General features: G+C 30.3%; 1 protein-coding gene and 1 long non-coding RNA gene across 4 annotated transcripts in view; one reads left to right on the top strand and one right to left on the bottom strand.

Moving 5' to 3' along the window:
• Nucleotides 1-22466, top strand: part of LOC126758626 (uncharacterized) — a 237543-nt gene that overhangs the window by 154101 nt on the left and 60976 nt on the right. For all 3 annotated transcript variants that reach the window (XR_007666862.1, XR_007666863.1, XR_007666861.1), the window contains one exon: nucleotides 21674-21860. This is a non-coding gene — a long non-coding RNA (uncharacterized LOC126758626). The remainder of the gene's footprint in view (nucleotides 1-21673; nucleotides 21861-22466) is intronic.
• LOC126758616 (netrin-B) overlaps nucleotides 17970-22466 on the bottom strand; it is a 238419-nt gene continuing 233922 nt past the window's right edge. Inside the window, exons 3-7 of the mRNA XM_050472959.1 lie at nucleotides 21666-21815; nucleotides 21492-21581; nucleotides 20874-20939; nucleotides 20427-20658; nucleotides 17970-18597 (exon numbers count right to left, since the gene is read on the bottom strand). Of these exons, the coding sequence (XP_050328916.1) occupies nucleotides 18456-18597; nucleotides 20427-20658; nucleotides 20874-20939; nucleotides 21492-21581; nucleotides 21666-21815 (680 nt within the window). The 3' untranslated portion in view covers nucleotides 17970-18455. The remainder of the gene's footprint in view (nucleotides 18598-20426; nucleotides 20659-20873; nucleotides 20940-21491; nucleotides 21582-21665; nucleotides 21816-22466) is intronic.

Raw genomic sequence — 22466 nt, 5'->3', positions numbered from 1 at the left:
ATGTTTCAGAAGACCAAGAGAGGTTAATAACCTGAAAGGGTGATCACTTCGCGAAATCACGGCTTTTATTATAATACCATTAGGTTTGAGAATAGTTTAGCAATGAAGATTTTCAAGAGCTTATATTAATTTTTTCTAAATTCGTTCTAATTCATTTCTCAGGCATCTGACCAAAATAAAAAGAGTAGGCATGTCTTCCTAAAGATATTTTTCTTTTTGCGATGCTTCGTGTAAGTCATGCTTTCCATCAAATATCAAACATTATCTACATGTAGGAAATTTATATTTCCTCTAAGCATTCAAGAATCTTCTTGTAATGGCGCAGAAATCTACATCTAATAAACGGTGTAATTTATATACTGTATATTTAATCGTGATGAGTGAACTTAAACCCTGAGCTGTTTACTAGGGCATCCAAAACAATAGATTTGCTTGAATTTTGAGACTACAGTTTTTATGTTAATTTCAGGACAGAAGAACCAGAAAGTAAGTAGGTTAATCTGGTAGACCAAAGAGCCACGCATAGACCAGTTTCGGTCCTTTGCGATACCAGATGGAGTTCAATTGCTAGGTCCATGAGGAGTATGTAGTCATCTTTTAGAATGCCTGCGCTTGACGCGGGCCTGTCCACCATATTACTGCACCGTAAAGTAGAATTAGTCTTACAATAGCTATGTAGCACCAGTGCATGAGAGAGAGAGAGAGAAAGCTAGCAGATTGTGCCGAATATCTGCCTCTACGCATATAAAGCATTGATAGCTTTTCTCACTATTTCTTCCACGTTGTGCTTCCACCGCAATTTGCTGTCCAAGACTACCCCAAGGTACTTGGTGTGGTCCTTGAGAGAGAATTGTGTCCCATTTATCGAGGGAACCTCCTCTCAGAGAAATTTTCTGCTTTCTTGTAAACACAAGCAGATCCGATTTCTCCGGGTTCAACCCCAGACCCAGTTGGGATGCCCAAATCTCGACTGTATTGAGAGTAGTGGCCATAATACCGGTAATGGTCTGTACACACCTATTCGTTTTTAATATGGCAATTACAAGTTCCTTAGCAGTTTATTCACCACTAATGTCCATGGAAGTGGAGACAGCACTTACCCTTGCGGAGTAAATCTACAGACTTCCTTGGTCGTTTTAGCGTCGTTCCATTCTGCTCTTATCCAGCGTTTTATTGCATGATCAATACCCATTGACTAATTACTATTCAGAATAGATTCCGTAGAGACTTTGTTAAACGCTCCAGAAATATCCAGGAATATCCCAAGAGCGTATTTATTCTTTTCAAGAGCTTCTTCAATATTAAATACCAATGACCAGAACCAGAAAGTAAAGGCTTTAAATAAATAATGATAATATTTCACCTTACACTCATTCAGAGCTAAATACACTACTTTTATATTTATTACATTTTCACGTATTATAATACAAATCCTTTATATTCGACGTCCTCTTGAGGCAATACAAACATATTAACATTTAATCCAATTTTCTATGCACCTGCTATAAGCCTCAACTGTCATAGCCTACAGTGCCTACGGCGAACTTTGATTTTTGCGGTATCGACTTTTGGAGCGCAGTTAGCTAGATTATTGGACAGTTTCGACCTCATCAATCTGAAAATAAACCCATGTCAGGTCACCAGCAATTTTGCGTTTAAATAATGCGTCCCCAGCTGCGTTATCAAGCATCTCCCTTCTCAGTGGTGTTTTTTCCAAAAGAGTTTAGCGGCATACATAAAACATTAACCAAAAGCTGTTGAATCGGCCCACAAGATGTATTAAGACCCTCTGCTATTCCTTTGATACCAACACGACCGTTTTCAATCCTTGCGTTTAACGTTTTCCATGTTATCGTAATTAACAGAGGTGGATGAACGACTCGCATGAGGCAAGTTTTCGATAATCTTCGGCCTTCACTGAATGCCTTGTGCAACCCAATTACTTGTGTTCGTAATAAAGACTCCCAAAAACCCTTTCTGCTTAGACCATCTTAAATCGAGTAACTATTAGGGGGAAGAGCTAACGGATGCCAGTAACTGACTTTTATTGAGAAGCCTCTCTGAGGTCTCAAGAAAAAATGTCTCATATATATCGTTGGGTCATAATGATATATAAAAAACATTGTATATCTATATAAAAGTAATATCTGTCTTCGATTCGTCAATCGTTAGGGATAGTCACTATAGTACTATATGACTTAACACATTATCTAAGGTCTTAGCCATCAGTGTCAACCTCACTTAACTCAAACTTAGTCTATTTAAACAATATATACTTACCTTCTCTCAAAAAAAGAGTATTGAGATATTAAAAAGTATTTTTTAAATTTAATTTTTCGTCAATATTTATTTGTCGTTTTCAATACATTTGCATTTTCATACATTTCATGCGCTTGCCATAAATATACACATATATGTATATGTTGAGTGCCACATTATTATTGTTTATACATACATATCTTGCATATGACATCTAATCCATATTTCAGGTTCTTTTTTATTAAGTATTACTTTTGGAATAAATACTCAATTTCTATAATCACTTTCTTTTTAATATTTAAAGTAATTTATAAGTATATACTCGAATATAATAATAATTGATATATTTTTTATTCTTTAATTTCACGCCTTTACAAAAGTAAGGTTAAGGTTAGGTTGGGGTATACATTTGTTGCACATATGGATTAAATACAATACAATAAATTACAGTTAATTTAATTTAATTTTTAATTAATTAATAAGTAATTTTTAGTTTATTATTAGTATTTATTTATTTTTATTAATTGTATAATTTTGTTTTTTTTCTTTTTCATTAAGTACAATAAGCTTAATTAATTATAATTAAATCAGAGCCTATATAAGTTTTGATATATATATATTTTTTTTTATATTTACAAAGGAAATATTAGGTATAAACTGTGGTTTAGAAGTTGATATTTTGGATTCCTTATAAGTTTTCTTTTAAATAGGAATTTTTATTATTAAAAAATATTATACAAATATAAATAATTGTTGCTTATTTATGTTACAGCCATACAAGACTGTTTTATAGGCCGAAATTTTTAAAACTGCTCAGCTGAGCATAACCTGGTTTGGCTTAGACAGTGTAACCAAACGTTAAGTATCCGCAGTGTAGTTTTCTTGAACATACGTTTATGCCGCTGTAGGTCTTAATTGTTTGAAAACTCACATAATAAGCTGTTGAATAGAATATTTCAAATTTCTATAATTCTCAGACATCGATTTGAGGCTTAATTTCAATTAAAATTGAAATATTTTCTTTATCATTTATTTTTTTTAAATGCTTCAAAATATTTTACTGAGAAAAATACTTTAATATTGTTGAATACACTTTTTCAGCTTCTAAACCACAGTAAAATGTGCAATTACATAGAAAGTGTTAAATTCTGGAAAAAATTTGGCAAATACTACATTATATTATAATTAAGTATATATTAGAAATTAAGGAAAAAATTCGCTTAAATCCAATTGCTTGTATTAATTTCAATTTATTTCTCGTTACAATGGATATGTGTTTGTGTGTTAGTTTTGATATCTTAATACCATTTTTTATTATTTTTACTTCACTTTTTTATAAAATATATAATCTTTTTGATATAATACATGCGTAAAATAATGATTAACAAAAAAATTTTTTTTTGAAATTTTGTGTAAAAATTATGTTAACATAATTTAAATCTCTTTAAGACTGCGGATCAAAAATTACAGACTTTTTTTTAATAAAATGTGATTGAAGAAATTTTTTAATTAAGCATTTAAATTCAAAAAAAAATTTTTAATGTTTTCAATAATTAAAATAAAAATTTTTTATATTAAAATTTTTTAATATTTTTTTTTAACCAAAATTTCTTGTGGTAAATAACTTCTTTTATAATTTTGTTCTTTATGTTTTATTAACAGTATTTATTTCATCTTCCACGTATTATTTTTTAGTTTTTTTAGTTTAATGATTCATTTATTGTTTTTTTAATTATTCTTTTCCATTATAATGATTTTTTATTATTATTTTAAAATTTTTGATTTTAAAATTTTATGTTTCTTAAGTTTACACTTAAACTTATGTTCTGTTGTGTGTAGGTGTTGCTGTTGTAGTTGTATAATATATATTTGTTTACTACATTTTCAACTTATTTATTAAATATATGTGCATATGTGTATGTATATGTCTAGTTTTCTGCTTAAACATAAATTTATTACAAGTTAGTTACAAAATGGCAAAACAGATTTACAATGCAGATACTAAGTTTAATTTAAATATTAATTAAATTAATAAATATCACTTATCAGCAGCAGTTGCACGAGTTGTCATTCAGGAAATTTTTGAAAAATATGAAATTATCGAAATTTGCTTTAAATAAAATTATTTTGAAATGCTTTAAAATGCAAATTTTTCAAAAAAAAATATATACATATGTATGTATATATATAAGATTTTAAGTAAAATAAATATTGAAAAAATAAACTTTTAAGTATATAAGTATTAAAATATAAATATTTTTAAAAAATTTTAAATAAACTAAATATTAAAAAAAAAAATAAAGTAAGTAAATAGGTTTAAAAAAAAATGTTTAATAAAGAAATAAAAAAATAAAAAAAATTTAAATAAATAAGTATTAAAAAAAAAGTTTTAAATAAAGAAATATTAAAATAATAATAACAATAAAATTGTATATAAACTGACAAAAAACCAGTAAAATAATAGATAATTTTAAAAAATTAATATTAAATTTACATTTTTTCATACAAATTGTATAGAAACTAGCTTTTTTTAAAAGAAGTATATTAAATTTTTGAACACATTTTTTTGCTAAACTATGTAAAATATAATGCTTACTTATTTTAAAATTTTATTCATTTTAACATTTTTATATAAAAAATTCAAAAATATATATGCAAATATTGAAATTATTAATTATTAAAACATTAAATTAAAATTAAAAATAATAATATTAAAATTTCCAAATAAAAAGAATTAATAAATATACAATTTTTGTAATATATATTTTTTGTTATTAAATTTTTGAAAAAGGAAAAAAAATATTTTTTGCACAAAAAATTGTATTCTATAAATTGCCAAAAAGCGAATATTAATTAAATTTCTAATTAAATATTGAAAATACTTATTCTTTACACGTTTTTTTTGGTTCAAAATTAAAAAAATATAATAAAATAAAAAATAAATAAAATAATAAATAATGTACACAAGAAATATTGCATTAAAAATTAAAACAATAAATAAACCAGCTGCTTTTAATTGAAATATTTTTTGTTGCAAAAATTATAATATATATTCTTAAATTAAAAATTACATATAAAAAATTTTAAAAAATAAAAATGAAAATGTTAAAAAATTGAAATAAAAATTTAACTAAAAAAACATAACATTCATTTAAAAAATTAAACTAAAATCTCAAAATAAAAAAATTGTTGAATATAAAATTTTTGAAGATAATATTTTTTTTTTAATTTTATAAAAGTAAGCTTTTCATACATTTAAAGCACGTCAAAATAGTTTTATTTTCACAGAAAATTGTTTTTTTGTTTCTGTGCAAAAAATTTTAAATTTGAAAATTTCAAAATTTCAGAATTTTGCTCGACAGTGCTGCTTTTACTATGCAACTAGTTCTATTATTTGATTTCAACTTCTTTAGCTCGCTCTGCTGCTCTATTTCTTATGCTTTTTACTCTTCTTACTTCGCTCTTACCGCGTTTTCCTACATACTTTCCTCTTCTCTACTTCCTCTCTTCTCACTCGGGCCTCTTCCTTTCACTACAGCAATTAATTGCATTTATTTTAATTAAAATATATTTATTAAATAACTACTAAATAACATATTCGAGTTACAGTTGTTTTAACGGAAACGGAAGTTGTATGTCAGTTATGGATTTGTGTTTCGTTTTCTGCTTATTTATTTTTCTTTGTATGTGTTTCTAATGAGTCTCTACACATTTTTGTCTACTCTCTCTTTCTCTCGATACATGAACGCTATTTCGTTTGCTGCTTTATATTTGTTGTTAATTTTATTTTGTTATTTTTTATATATTTTTTTCTATATTTTTAATACACTAGTTGTTTATTTATAAACTCAATTTGTAACGGCAGTACACACATATACACAGATATAATGTAAATAACTCATTTGGCATTGACCACTAATTAGAAACGCCGCAAATTAATTCAAAACTTTTAATTCCACGCGCAGTCGAGTCATTAAAATAAAAAGAATTGCAAATTTATTGAATTTCACAAATAAACATGAAAGAAAATAAACACATTGAAATTAGTGCAAATGTGCTTGGAAAATGAAAAACTAAGCGATATTCAAAAAATTAAAAATATATTATTTTTATATAACAAAAAAATTCAATTCAAACGCCATAAATTAAGCAGCGCTATTCATTTGCATGACTTTAATAATTTTCACTAATTTTTCCAGCCATTTCATTTCAATTGGTTTTTCCACTTTCGTTTTATAAAAAATTAACCATTTTGCCATCAAAGTTGTTGCGTCATGGATTAAATTTTAATAGTTGCAAGCGTGTGTGGCGCTGATAAAAAGTGGTTAGCAAAAAAAGGCGGTCCATTATGTAAAGTCATTAGATATTAGCGTTGCGTAATGGTGATTTAAAATTTGCGCTCATAAAAAACTGTTGCGGTATTATATATTTATTAGTTTATGCAAATATTTAAAAAAATACAGGGTGACCTATCTTTTAAATCGCATAAAGAAAAAATTTCATTGTTGGCTTGACTGCGAAGCTAGTACTTGACGAATTTGAAAAATTATTACAGCGTTGGGAAGCTACACTCTCTCCGGCGAACATAAGCTGTACTATATTTCGAAAAAGGCTTGGGGACTATAACTCATTCAGGTAAAAATTACCTGAATTACCTGAAAAATTCCTTACATAGCGCGCGGTGCGAATACTATGTATCAAGGAACAAAATTATTATGATGTTATTCGATTCCGACATACCATTCAAAAGATATCACGAATTTAAAAATGTAGTATTTTAAAAAAGTCGCGTGGTCGCAACATAATATGCGTTGTAGGCACCATTGGACAATGGTGGAGCCAATATCATTAAAAAAAATCTTTCAGTTGGCTACCTACGAAGCCAGAGTTAAATATAAATAATATTAAAAGATCGATGTCCACATCTCATCGTTTGCATGAGGTCCTCTTCCCTCAAGTGGGCGGGTAAGTGGAGTGATCTGCTAGTATTTAATATTTATGTTTCCAACTGATTAAGCTTGTTGGTCAAATTTACGATGCCTGCTAGTATTTAATATTTATATACAATTTTGACCAAAAATTGATTTTTACTTAAACTCCAAGTAATCTCGAATTTTTTGAAAACTTTTGTTCGAGGTTGACTGACTAACAGTCAGTATGTATTCATAGTTTGAAATAGATAAGAGATCATTACTATACTGTTCATTAACAACCAAAATACTCGCGTGAATTGACAGTCGTTGTGGGCGTGTGTGCTGCCTAAATAGACAAAAGTCATAAGATCAAAGATCACCGTGTTTCACAAATTGTTGCCTCAGAAGGACCACTTTGTGTCGCATTTTGAAATTGGATATGAATTTCTTTCAACATAAGTTGAAACTTCAAATTCACTGTGGAATGGCAACCTTCTGACTCATTTTTGTCCGATTATTTAAAAAGTTAAGCAAAGGCAAGTAATACTCGTCTCATTGCCATATTCAAGGCATGCTTTCGGCTCATTGCCAAACTCTAGACATAGTTTCGTGTTGAAATCGAAGCTGTCAAATACACAAGCGAAGATTTGTGAAAGACTTATGGAACTTTACTTCTTCTTATTTGGCCAATAAAGTAGCCACTTGATGGCGCACCTTGTATGTCGGTTTTATAGTAATTTAAGGTATATTAAAGTCACACTAAATTTTATTATTTTTTGTTAATATGCATTTCAACAAGATTGATAGTCGTATTAAAAAATATATATTTTCAGTTCTGTTAAACAAATTTTGTCTTGAGAGGATATGTTTCGAAATGCTTTTACCATTATTTTTAAAAATTTTTTTATGTGGGTTATTTTTCTCTCCTTCCTGTAGTTTCGAAGCGCTTCGGAGTGAAACCCTAAAATTATGTTATATTATATATGAACTTGTGTTAAAATTTGGTAATTTTATCAATATATGTACACTTTTGTAAGCACTGAACACTTCGTCAAACGGTAGGCAGCCTTCCGTACCCGCAGCCTAAACCTTGCTGTTCGGTTTAAAAAGTTAAAATTTTAATTCTGTTAAAGAAGTTTTTTTTGAAATATTAAGAAATTTCATTTACTAAAATGTATATATACTATATATGTATCAATTATGTTTTCTTCCCCTCCTGCAGTTGCGGAGTTCAGAGAAGTTTAAGATTTGAAACCCTAAAGGTATGCTACAGAGTATATGAACTTGTTCGGATTAAAAAGTTTAGCTCTGTTAAAGAAATTTTTCTTCGAAATATTCCGAAGCTTCATGTCTTTATTTCAATTATGTTTTCTTCCCTTGCTGTAGTTTCGCAGATTAGAGAAGTTATACATTTGAAATCCTAAAGGTATGCTAAAAAAATATATGAATTTGTGTTAAACCTTATAATTTCATAAACTTCATGTACGTAAAGAGCTTCTTCGACATTATTTATAATCCTTAATTTGGTTTTTAGATTTTGTTCACTTAGAGACAGTAATTTTCAAAATATACTCAATATATATCTGTATATTAAAGAATGAAAATCAGGTCCTCTAATGTCAAAAATTAGGTATTTTTCAACAAAATATGAAGAACATAAGGCTAACATCCTCAAATGAAGAGAAAACTCATTGCAAATATTTAAGTTAGAATTCTGGTTAATTTGTGAGGTATAAAACCAAAAGCACTTAGAGACGATGAATTCTGGCAAATAGTTATAATTTGCGACAGATATCTCTGTATTTCTTAATAAAATTAACCAATCGATCTGGCAACAGGAAGTTGCTTGAAAATTGAATTGTAATAAATCTCGACATCGTGACACTGGCAAATTGCACTCACATACACACACACATGCATGCATATGTATGCCACGCACAACATGCGAGTGCAACATTTGATCTGGCAACCGTGTGGCATTGTCTGCTGTCAGTTAAAGTTATTAATTTCATTTGCGCAGCCCCAGCTGTCACATCAGCAGCTGTCAGAGGCGGACACATATACACATATGTTGAAAAATACATATACACATACAAACATGTACGAGAACACTTGAAAAAAGTGTGCAAATGGCATTTTCCCAACGAGTAGCCACATTAACCACAAATACGCTTCCAACAACAATAGCAACTACACAGAATACAGTCAACGATAATAAATCGAATAAAAATCGCACCGAGTGCCGACATGCCACCGATGAGTAACACGCGTTTTCGTGTTACAATGGATTTTGTATGCGCTTTTATTGTTGTTGTACCATTTTATTGTTGTTTTTTGCATTTTTTATTTGTTATTGCGTATGTTTTTTTCTTGCTTTCATGGCACTTATTAATAAATGTAGACACAATAAATTTGTAACAACTGTGCATTTGTATGCGTGAGTGCTCTATTTGTTGCATAAATTTATATGCCACTACATACACACATATATACATACATATATGTATATATGTATATATATCTATGTACGGGCATGTGTGTTATTGCTGCCATGGCGTATGCCGCTGACAGTTGGAATTGCGCGTACACGAAATGTTGCGACTCAAGCAGGTGCCAACAACAATGGTGCGGTGCGGTGCGGGTCGGCAGGAAATAACGGTAGCGAAATTAACTTAATGCATTTTTAATTTTATTCATTTGCAGTTTTTTACAACTTTTTTTGGTTTTATAATTTTATTATTTGTTTTTGTTATTTTTTGTCTTTACTGTTGTTGTTTTTTTGTAATAAATACGTTTGTCTGTTTTAAATGGCAACTAAATGCTATAATTACATTTAATAAATTGCAAAAATAGCGTGTAACTTTATCAAGTACTTATGCATGTGTATATGTGCATACGTAAAAAGATAAGTGTGTGTGCATGTTGCTAGCAAATTATATATATTTATTGCGTCTCTTTGCCGGTTGGCTGGCAAAAAATTTAAATTTTAATAATTTTTAAAGCAAAATAATTGTGGCTGATATCTTTAAAGAGGTAGTATATGGTATTTTCCTGCATATTATAATCCCACAGTGAAGTCAGCTTGTTTAAAAATATAGTACCTTCCTTGTAACTAAATAGTTTGATTCTAAGTCCCAAGTCGTCGTCCGAAAAGCTACTGTCCAGACAAATACTTGATATCTTTATTGTTTTGTTGTCCGACGAGATGAAAATCATAGCAATTTATTGTGCTGCCATAGGTTTAATATTGCCTTAAATGTGGCCGATAGCGGTCAGGCGATCCTGAGCCTACTGTTGTAAATGGAGTAGTTAGCAAGAGCACTGGTCAAAAAATTAACTTGAATTATGACAGAAAAGCACCCGATAATTATAATTAGATTCCCCGGGTAAATGATGTTTCAAAAAAATGTATTTTGCTAAGTTGGTAGAACTGTCCTTAATTGCTATGCTAAATACCAACGCGATCTGGCAACACAAGCCTACGAGTGGTACATAGCCTTCAAAGACGGTCGAAGGATCGTTGAACACATACCTTGTTCTGGACGACCTCCAACCTCTTCAACTGATGAAATTATTAAAAGAGTGAAGGGTATGTTGCTTGAAAGTCGTCAGGCAAGTGTTGGAGAGTTGGGCTTGAAATATAGTTATGTTCGATTATGTTCGTTGTTGTTCATAGAACCATTATTTAAATAACTTACTTGTCTCTCTTTCTCTGAGCAAACTTTTAAATAAATAAGCATGGATCAAACAATTTTTTGACAATTTCGGTTTCAACGCAAAATTCCTAGTTGAAGGTGTTGGTATTTTTCTCGAATGATTTGAATTTCATTTCAAGGCAGTTAGGCACATGTAACAATGTGCTGGGCAAAGTATGCATAAGATAATGTCAGCAACTTCTATAAGCGCTTCCCCTAAAAACTAATTTTCTCTGTTCTTGAAAAACTTTGCAATGCTAGATGAAAGTATGAGTACTTACTTTCATAAAATCTGTGTTTATTGGTGTCCAAAAAATTTTAGTTTATTTTTTGGTGATTATTTATTACCAAAAATAATTTTTCGAAACATTTATGAAGAACACAGAGTGTGAAACAAAACAATTTTTTTATATTTGCCTTTAAAATTCAATGTTTGAAGACTATCGATTTATTAAAGAATTTTTTTTTTCGAAATTTCGCACTAATTATGTAGCCATCAATGGTCTATGCAGGCAATCAGTTTATCTTCAAATGAGGTTTTCTTGAAATAGCATTTTTCGAAAGTAATTAATTAGACAAATACTTTTAAATTTTTTTCTGCATGTTGCTTTAAATATGTGTACTTCTATCTATCCAAACATCAAAAATGATCAAAAGTTTGGTAAATCCACCTGTTTTTTTCAAAATTATCAATTCTCGACTTTTTTTTCTTAAATCATTGTATGGACAAAATCTTATATGCAAGAGTAAAGTTTTTTTTGAAGGACAATGTCGAAAACACTGCCATCTTAAAGGTAATTTTTTTAACTCCGTCAGAGATTGCGTGTAACTTGCAAAATATTTCATAATTTTTTTGTTTAGAAATTTTTTGGTGTATTCTTAAATTATACTCTTCATATTTTTAAACAATTGATGCAGTGGGTTTTTTAATACTTAAACATTTTTCTTAGGCTGCCACACTAGGTGTGCCTCTTAAAACAAAAATAGTATACCAGATATTCGAAACTTGCAAAGCAAGCTCTTCTCTATTTCTCTAGCTATGTGTTATTCGCATTTTTCAAAGTATTTAAGCAAGAAGAATGAAAAACCCGTACCTAGTTTTCATCCCAATCTGTTGTTTAAACTTTGATCGGACGAAGAGGTTTTTTTAGAGGCTAGCAGATATACCATAAAAATATACTACTTTGAAATCAGCGTCCACATAAAGCAGAGCCAGTCAGGCCAGCTTTGTTCAAGAAATACGTATGTCATATTCAGGGCTTAGACTAATTGGCTCAACAAAATTGGTCTACAAAATTATGGATCGTTGAACGACATTTAGAAACAAGCTTCCGCTAAAGTACAAGGCCTTCTCTACTAAGATATCAAGATATTTTGGAATAGCGGCATAGATTTAAGGAAAAGGCATATGTTATAAATTTCTTTCAAGGAAAACAAGTAAAATTGCATAATATTGTATCTTTCAACTGACTTTGCACAGATTTCGTTCGGAATTACTTTCATCTATTCATACCAAAAGTTCTATCCAAGAATTTTTTAGCACTTGAATGAATCCTGAAAATAGTATTGTTTTTTACGTATGCTGCGCGATGTATAATTGTAAACGGATTACTCGGAATAGAGACAATGCCAACACAGTATTTTTGAGCCAAATTTAAAAAACAGTGCTTATTTTCTAGTTTTTTTTTAAGAGCCGAAGACTTAGATTGTAAACTTTGAAAAAAAAAAATTGAAAATGCTAAAAATGTGTATGTAAATTAAATTTATGGAATTTTCATAATATTTCGGATTAAAGCCGTGAAAAATTGATTTGAATGCATCAACCTTGGCGCTGTTTGGCAAATTCCAGTGCATAGTTGTAATTCTAAAAGCCGTGTAGAAAAAAAAACTGATATATACAAACAGCTCAGTATAGATCAATAACAACTAGATGAAGTCATGTCTGCTATTTTAAGCTCTACACCTACTACACTAGATAAATTGAAAATAATTTTTATTTCCACATAAATATGCGTTAATTTATGCTTACACTGCCACCACTTTACACACTCACTCAACTTAACTTAGATTGAATTGCAAGCGTTTGAAATATGTCAAAAACTACAGCCACATCGATTTGTTTCATTGATATATCAAATTAAAACGACTTTGAGTTATGCAACAAGCTGTTAACTTGTGTTGAAAAATGTTAATATGTTTTTTCATTTCCAAATTGGTATCTAATTAACACACTTATGAAAATGGCGCATATCTCAAGCACACCTTTGCATAACTTTGACATTTTGTCGACAATGCTAGATGAGTGTATGAGATAAGCTCTTATTGCAACTCGTGTCTCATTACAAAGGTGTAAATAAAATATATTGCAATTCACCACTTGACAATATATTGTAAGCGGAATTGTTATTGATGCATTTGTTGCAGCACAAAGCGCTACAGTTGCCACAACTGTCAAAGCGAATGTCAAATCGACTCAATTGAAACATAAATTATGCTAATTGTCGCATATCGAATTCGCGCGCATTGTATAAATCAACTTCAAATATTTGAATGACTTTTTCGAAGGAGAATGCCTGGGTGTGTAATATTTATGAAAGAGATACATATGTTGTAGTGAAACTAGAGTAAACTGGGTTGCCATTACAACGAATAAAATATTGAAAATTATTTTTCACTAAATTCAATTTTTTATACTTTCACTTGTTTATAAAAAAGTTTCAGAGTTTATGGACATTTCAAAAGTGAATAATGAATGCAAATTTGATAAAATATTTTCTAACATTATATACTTTCAAGCTTCAATGAACTAAACTTTACAAACTTCCAGTTGAAAGATTATTTCTTCTATTGAGGTCTGCCACACCTGTTTATTTTTCAAATTTATTTGTTGGTTAATAAGCGAATAGAAACATTTTTGAAAACACATTAATAGAATTAATTAAAGAAAATTAGCAGCACTGCTCTTGAGCAGTCGAGACTCGGCAATTTTGAGTACAGTATTCATAAAAAGTCTTAGGTGTTGCGCTTCGACTAATCATAAACACTAAAACTGTATATTTGGTAGTAAAATTTTGTTTTATGAATACCAGGTCTAGAAAGAGCTTTCTAATTTCAAGACTTCACGCAGTTTATTTCTTAAAAACAAAGCTTATATTACCAGATTCAGGCATGGCCTATCAAGGCCTACCACAATTTTTTTTTTCATTCTTAAGGTTAAAAACATAGAAACATAGAATTTATATTTTACATATTTTAAAGTATTCTCGGAATATTTGAGCTTTGTTTCTTTGCAGGACTATTCCAGTTCAATTTCAGACTGATTAACCATAAATTCATTCTTAACATGGAGGACATAGAAACATAGAATTTATATTTTGATATTATTGGTGAGATTTATTCCTTTACAATACCATTCCAGTTCAGTTTCATTCCTCTAATTTTTTAACCTAAACATAACATGGAAAACATAGAATCATAGAATTTAGGTTCCTACGATTTTGTATTTTAGATTATTGGACTTTAAGTTCATTAAATAATAAAATCGTTTAAAAAATTTGTGTGCTGTGGCAAAATTTGTATGCTGTGGCAACCCCATGTACACTCCCTACGCAGCAAATAATGCCATTATAACACCAAAAATCATGGCAACAAATCACTTTCATTGTATTACAACAATGCCACTTAACAGATGCATTTATAAGAATAATAAAAACAACATCTACACTAAAATTGTAACAAACAACAACAACTTAAGCCCAATTATGTTAAAGAGCTGGTAAATTAAGATGACAATAAACGCTTTCGGTGGTCGCGCATGCAACACACGACATCACACATCAACAACATAACATAAAAATTTTACAGCAGAAATTCCAAAAATCTAAGTAACTTTTGTTGTAGCTACAAAGCGAAGCTAAACCAGTCAAGCCAAACCAGGCAAAGCGAGTTACACAGAGTAGCCTCTGCTGCATGCCAAAAGCGTGTGCTCCAATTTTCCGCTATCTGAAATCGGTAAATGCTGGTTGAACGCTGCCGCTGCACTCGATTTCTCGAATTTCGGCGTAAATTTCGTGGCATTTCAAGTCGATGCCGCACAGCTCATATCGAGTCGCAAGCATACGTGCCACTGCTCCATTTACTTTACATATTTTTATATGTAAATGTATATATTATATGTAAATAAATATGTATCGGGCATGTCGGCGTATAACTGTCAGTCGTGTGACCATGACCGTGATGCTGTAAATCATGTTGGTCGGTCGCCTGTTTGGACGCCCACTTTGGCTATTCACAACATTGGCTACGCTTGCTGACAGTTAACATTTCAATTGTTGTTGTTGAGCTTTTGTTGTTGTTATACTTGTTATTTGGCTTTTAGCTGTCGTTATTTGTTATAAATGTATTTCTGTGATTTCGCTGTTAAATATATCTTATATATTGTTTGGGTTATTTGTCTTGATTTTATGCTCTCTATTCCATGTTTCATGTTCGAATGTCAGCTGTTGATTTATAAATACGGAAATCGCTTTTCGAGTAGTTTCAATTTTAAAGTGAAATGGATTTTACACATTATTTGAATATATTAAGGTTTTGAAGTTCTGAGAATTCCAAAAAAAAAAATTATCGAAAGCCATTCAAAATTCCAGTGATAGTCAATGGCCATTTTGATTGTTTGTGTCACACTAAGTCTCTAAAATCTTTGAAAAATTTTGCGAAAATATTACTCAACTACTACTTTCCATGAAAAATTTTAAATTTTCAAAAAAATTATTGAAACTATTTTGAAATATCCAAAAAGAAAATTTTTCGAAATTTTAAATTTTTTAAGAGTTAAATTTCTAAAATTTGTACTAAACGTTTGTAGATTCTTTTCTTTTAAATTGATAAGAGTTAAACTTACAAAAAATTGTATTAAAAATTTATATATAATTTTATCTAAGGAGTTACAATTTCAAAATTTTTTGGAAAATTACAAAAAAAAAACTAATCTATCAGAAATTTTGTTTTGAAATTTTTAAAAGTTAGGTTTTTGAAAATTTTTACGAAAAAAATTAAAAAATATGCGATTGTTTTAAAATGTGTCGATTTTTTAAATTTTTTTACTCCTCAACCCTATTCCCTTGAAAAATTTCCAAATTAAAAAAATAGTAAAAAAAATTAAAAAAAAAAAATCTTTCTTAAAATAAATTTCCAAAATGTGAACTAAATATTTGTATTTTTTTTTTTGTTTTAAACTGTTAAGAGTTAAACGTTCAAAATTTTTATTAAAAATATAAAAATTTAATAAATTTTTTTTTTTGAAATTTATCTAAAAAGTTTAAATTTCGAAAATTTTAATTGACAATTAAAAAAAATCTACCAAAAAGTTTTTTTTTTAATTTGTCTCAAGAGTTAAACTTTTAAAAAAGATTTACTGAAAGAATTAAAAAAAATTGTAAAATTGTCCTATTTTCTTTAAAAATTTTCAAATTTCAAAAGAAACTACTGAAAAAAATCTAAATTTTTTTCGATAGTTTTTCTTAGGAGTTAAATTTCGAAAATTTGAATTAAATATTTAAATCAAAAACATCTGTAATTTTGTTTGAAATTGTTAGGAATTAACCTTTTGAAAAGTTTTATTGAAAAATTTAAAAAATTTCAAAGAATCGTCTTTAGAATATATTTTAAGGAGGTTAAATTTCGAAAAATTTTATTAAAATTAAAAAAAAAAAATCTATTAATATCTTTTAATTCATGATCCACTCACTGTTAGGGAAGATTTCTCCGATAATTTTTTTTTTTCGAATACGCAAAATCAAGTCCCAAAATTTTCGATTTAAAAAAATAATAATTCCTATAAGGAAAATCGAGTTTTTGGGCGCTTAATATGATAAATTATTGCAAAATAATAATTTTTCTATGCTCAAATTCCACCAACTGACGTTAAGAGCATGTACCTTTAATGAAAATTAATAACTGAAATTATTTCTTGAGACACATTTTAACGGTGTCCACTGCCTGGTGCTGCTATTGAAATGAATGACTTTAATTATCAACACACGATATTAAAAAATTAATTCGAAATACTGACTGATTTGATTAGCCACACTTTTACACCTTGTTATCCACGCAATTAAATATTTAAATCGCTTAAACAGCAGCTACTTTGTCAAGCTGCCACGGTGCTCATGCAAAATCAACGCTCAAATGAATATTTATATATTACAAAAACAAAAATAGCAAAAAAAAAGGAGAGTAAAACTAACCAATAACTACGCGATTGGCAAGCGTGGAGCACGATTATCATGAACCCACACACACACACCTGTGTCTGTATGCAAATTGCATAATATGCTTTTAAATTAACTGTCGCAATCACAAAGATTATTTGCTTAATTAAGCGAACTCATTAAACGCGCACGAGTGGCCGGTGAGCGCTGTGACAAATAAACAAATCAATCACAATTAAGTGATTGAGAAAAAATACGAGATTGCAAAATCAAAAAAAATAATAAGGGATTGCAAAAAAAAATATTTTATGGCAGTTTATCAGCACTTGCAATATAAAATTAAAATAAAACTGCAAGAAAATAGTTTTGCGAAAAATTAATGCATTGAAAGTGTACACAAAAACATTCAGAATCGCTGATTTATGCAAAAATGTGATGCCAGATTTAAAAATGATTTAAATTTAATATAATCTAGGGAAAATGTTCTCTTCGGTTGCACCGAAGCATAATACCCTTCATATATATAAAAGATTCCTTACAAAAGCTTCATGTTGTTTGTACGGCAGCTATATCATATTGTAGTCCGATCTGAATAACTCTTTCGTATATTGTACCATTGTCTTGGAAAGTCATCCATGTAAAATTTCGAGAAGATATATTGACAAATAAAAAAGTTTTCCATACAAGAACTTGGTTTTGATCGTTCAGTTTGTATGGAAGCTATATGCTATAGTAGCCCGCTTTTGCTGGCTTCAAAAAATGAGTAGCTTCTTGCATAGAAAAGGACGTGTGCAAAATTTCAGAGCGATAGCTCAAAAACTGTGGAACTGACGCAAGTATATATATAGCAAACTTAACCATGTTCAGGGTATATAAAAAAAGACGCATATATGTATGTGTGCGCAATCAGCTTAATCAGGTTTATAAATCATTAAAGTCATATTTATTAAATCGATTTTTTTTTCGCTACACCGCAGTTAAATGAATTCACTCCGCCGCTTCCACCGCTCGTCTCACATTTTGCTAATACTTTTTATACTCCATTCATATGTATATGTATGTATGTGTCTCTGTGTATGTTTGAGTGTTTTTCCTATTTGCTGCATAAATATGACTTTGCTTATGTATGTATTGTGTTCATTATAATTTTGTTATAGTTGTTGTTTCTGTTTTTTACGTTATATGTTTGTATGTATGTATCTTACGTTCTTTGTTATTTTTTTGTTTGTTGTTTATTAGTTCTTGTTGTTATTTGTTTATAGCATAATACCGAAGAATGTCAAAAATTTGAGTAAACTGTACAATTTATACAAGAAACGATATCGATCCAAATGTACGAAATTGAAATCCGTTCTGACATATTCCGTTTCCGGTTCGATTCAACTACATTTACGCGCTCGCCGCTGGAAACGTTTCATGCGCAAGGACCACTCGTCCTTCCATTCGAGCACCACCGAACTGGGTCCGATGGCCAAGTAGCCGGGTGCGGCCTCCGAATCACGTCCAAGTATAAGATATGATCTGAAAATGAGGTGGTAGGAAGGGAGGAAGAGATAAAGAAATGGTTCATTTATAATATTTGATTTCGACAATATAATATAGATTTTTAAGGTTATATTAGATTTATAAACAAGATCTATAACTCAGCTTAATTAGTTTGTGATATAAAGTGTCAAATCGTTTTTTCTTAAAATGAATTCCTTTTATTACAAAATTTCACCCGCTAATACTAAAGTAGTAAATTTAACGATGGAAAAGTAAAATAATATAAAAAAATATGCGGCGTGAATATAGAAAAAAAAAAAATTTCGTGGAGCGTTTGAGAAGTTCAGGTTATGAGTAATCAGGGTTCAGGCGGTTCGCATAAGGTATGGTTAGCAAGATGATTCAACCTGAGTCTAGTGAAAACCAGACAGTAGCGGATAAAGTGTTTAGATGTTTTCATATCACCTTCCTCCATATAGCTTTAAGAATAGATAGGATAAAACGGAATTCGGACTGAAAACACAAATCATCTGATATTCTAAGTTCAACACGATCTTATCTGCTAAAATGGCAACAGCTTATAGGAAACCGTGCTAAAACCGGAAATGTGCTATCTGTTTAGATACTTCTGAAAAAATTATTATATAGAAGAGCTGATAAGGGACTTATCGGGTTAACTTACAAGCAGACTTTTATAGAGAATATGACGATTGCATTTGATTATATTCTTCGACATATAGAGTTTGCTCAGACAACTTGTCTCACTACGGGGAAATAATCAGTGAAATTTTGGAGAGTTTTACAGTTAACTACTTAAAAAGTGTTCCTTATCGGTACGGTTAATTAACCGACTCTTTAATATAGACTAGGTGTTTTGAAACTAGAGCAAGTCAAATTGCCGACGAAAATTTTTTCTTATAATGCGGTGCAGATTATATCGTAAAGGAGCGCTGACAAGTTATGCTGAACGACTCATTTCTTCTTTTTTGGAATTTCGCGGATGAGATTATGGAATAAAATGTTATCTGAAGATAAGACTTTTTTTTCATTTCGATTTTTGCGTTGGAACTTTAAGGGAGTGTGTTTAATGCTACTGTCAGCATATGATCAACAAACGAAGAGTCTCGTTCCAACGACTGAACACTCAGGGAGGCCCAGCCTCTTGAAACAAATGTCACAGTTAACTAGTATAGTTTTTTGTAGACAGTTTCATGTTCTTTATATTGGAACGCGAAAAAATACAGAAGAACGCCTTGAAACTAACTAAGTATTAATCTTTCCATAAATATTAATCTTATCCGAAGAATATAAATTGTATAAAAATAGGAAAATGTGCGATATTACGAGTAGAAATCGTTAAATTATAGTTCGTCAAAAAATCTCTAACGGTTATTCAATATATTCTATAGATAAACGTTGAATAATGACTTTATACTTCGCACATTCCAATATTGGAAAGAAGCATGTGCGATATTACGAGTAGAAATCGTTGGGAGAGCTCCTAAATAGTTCGTTAAAAAATTCACATATGATTGCGGCAAGATTGACTTTCCTAAGTGCAAGTAGTTTGGGGAAAATTTTACAAATCTCTTCAGGACATAAAAATTAATCAAGTAATATAAGTAATAATATAATAATATGATCATTTTATTACAACATTGACTATTGACAATGAGTTTTCTTAATTATATACTAAATCAAAGCAATAAAGTTTTATAAGACGATCACGCTATGCATTTATTTCTTTCTAAATAGGCCAAAACTAGAAGATATTGCTTGCCACAATATCTACAGCTAATGCTACCTGTGCTGCTATATATATGTATATATGTAATAATTTGTGTGATAAAAATTCCAACACTCACTTGTTCAACTTAATTTTGGGGCACTGGCATTCGAGGCTCTTGCGCGGCACCAGCCACATCATATGCCCCCTGCCCAGCAGCGAACTCGTTGTGCCCTGCAAAGGGTTGCGCTTGAAAATCGTCTGTATATTTATTTCGTATTTGAAAATTTCATTTTGTCGTTCAATCGAAAATTTCTCCGTATTGATGTCCTGCGAAGCGCGGTCATGCCCAATGACTTTTGCTAAAATTGCTGCAATTGCGGGAAATTGCAAAGAAAAAAATAAAAGAGAAAAGAGAAAGGTGGAAAAATGAAATGTTGGAGTCAGCATAAATACAATTAAAATTGTAATGGCCCAAGGGCATGAATGCATGCATGCATGAAATTCATTAGAAAATTACAAAACGATAGGCAAAAACAAAAACAACAACTACAATAGCAAATGCGCCAAGGTAACTCATACGTACCGTAATCCTCCATGCAGAATTTATTCAAATTGAGTTTTTTCGGGCTGGCCTTGCATTTGCCGCAATCTGTTGAATATTAAATAAAAGTTAATTAAATTTCAAACTCCAATGCACTGAGCCGGACAGTTCGATGAACACATGACACCAACAAAACGCCCGCACAATGACTCATGTATAACTATGTACATATGTTTCGTATGGATGTTTGTGTGTGCTTGTAATGAAATTAGTTTGTCGCGTTGGGAATTCGGCAAATTTCATTAAAGTGAAATGCACTCTAAGCACTAAATTCGCTATGAAAATTTGATTACAAGTGTAAATTACATTTCATTTCGTGCGTGTGTATTTGTTGGCATTCAACCTAACCCACCGCAACTGCGAGTGAGTAGTGAAAAAAGGGTTGCCTTAGCAGTTAGTTGATTATTACAATGCAAATTTGGCAAACTCAAACCGCAGCAATGCCACAGCGAAACTTATTCGACATTATTTTGACACTAGCTCGCACACTTTGTGGCGCCACTCCACAAAATTACTGCGGTCACCCTTTTTTCACTGCATGCCCAAAACTATTTTAATATCACCTCATCGTTAATTAGTTTATTTGCGCTTTATACTTACACTTTTTCATTTCGTCATCGGGTCCAGCGGGTTCTCGGTATTCGCTAACCGCACTCTCTGCTTGTATCATATTCGCTTTGGACGGTAATTCTATTGTGGTTGAAAATAATTTATATTAGTTTGCATATATTGACTTAAATATTTACTAATTTTTATTTTCTTTTATCTACTTACTTATACAGGGTGCCACATGCGAGCGTGTTTGCTGATAACCCCGCGCACAGCGATTGCACGTCAGTCCGGTCACGCCTTCTTTGCAAGGGCACTGACCGCTCAAATGATTGCAAGTTTTGCCGGTAGAGCCAACAGGATGACAGTCGCAGCCTGAAATTAAATAAAAAGTAGTGAAAAGAATGATTATTAAGTTCGGTAAGTCTATATTGATTTAATTAAATTATTTAATATATATTGATAATTTAAAATTGTATGAGATCGGTGTGAAATTTCTAAGTCAGTGAACGTAGTTGTCGATAAATTACATCAATATTTAGATGATTATCGCTCTCACGGACGGAGATTCAAAGTTTGTTATAGGAAACCAAATAGAGAGAGGGGCATTGTAATGATGTTGTTCTACTTTCGGGTCTACATATTACTGACATTAGCTATTTTGTAATTAGTTACCATATTTTTTCGCGATGTTTTAAAGATACTGCTCAAAACTTGTTCTCTCAAGTAGGTACCAAAACTGGAAATAATTTTTTTTTAGTTTCAATGTTTAATTATTGAAGAATATGTCTAAAAGAGGATTTTAGAAAATTCAAATTTTTCAAACTGATTTATTTAGAACTGAAACTTTAAACGAGTTTTCGAAACTGTCCTTTTCAAAATGATACCCACGATTTGTCAGACAGATTTAACTGAACATTTTAGAGAGTATTTTTAATGTACTCGTCTAATAGGTCAAATGAAAAGTTTTTGGCCTAACATAATGTAACACAGTTTTTTGCCAAAATTATTTTTTTCTATTCTTCT

Source organism: Bactrocera neohumeralis, chromosome 5 (assembly GCF_024586455.1).
Source record: "Bactrocera neohumeralis isolate Rockhampton chromosome 5, APGP_CSIRO_Bneo_wtdbg2-racon-allhic-juicebox.fasta_v2, whole genome shotgun sequence".
In the NCBI taxonomy this organism is placed as follows: Eukaryota; Metazoa; Arthropoda; class Insecta; order Diptera; family Tephritidae; genus Bactrocera; species Bactrocera neohumeralis.
Note: the sequence above shows the minus strand (reverse complement) of the source record. Positions and strands in the feature narration are given on the sequence as shown.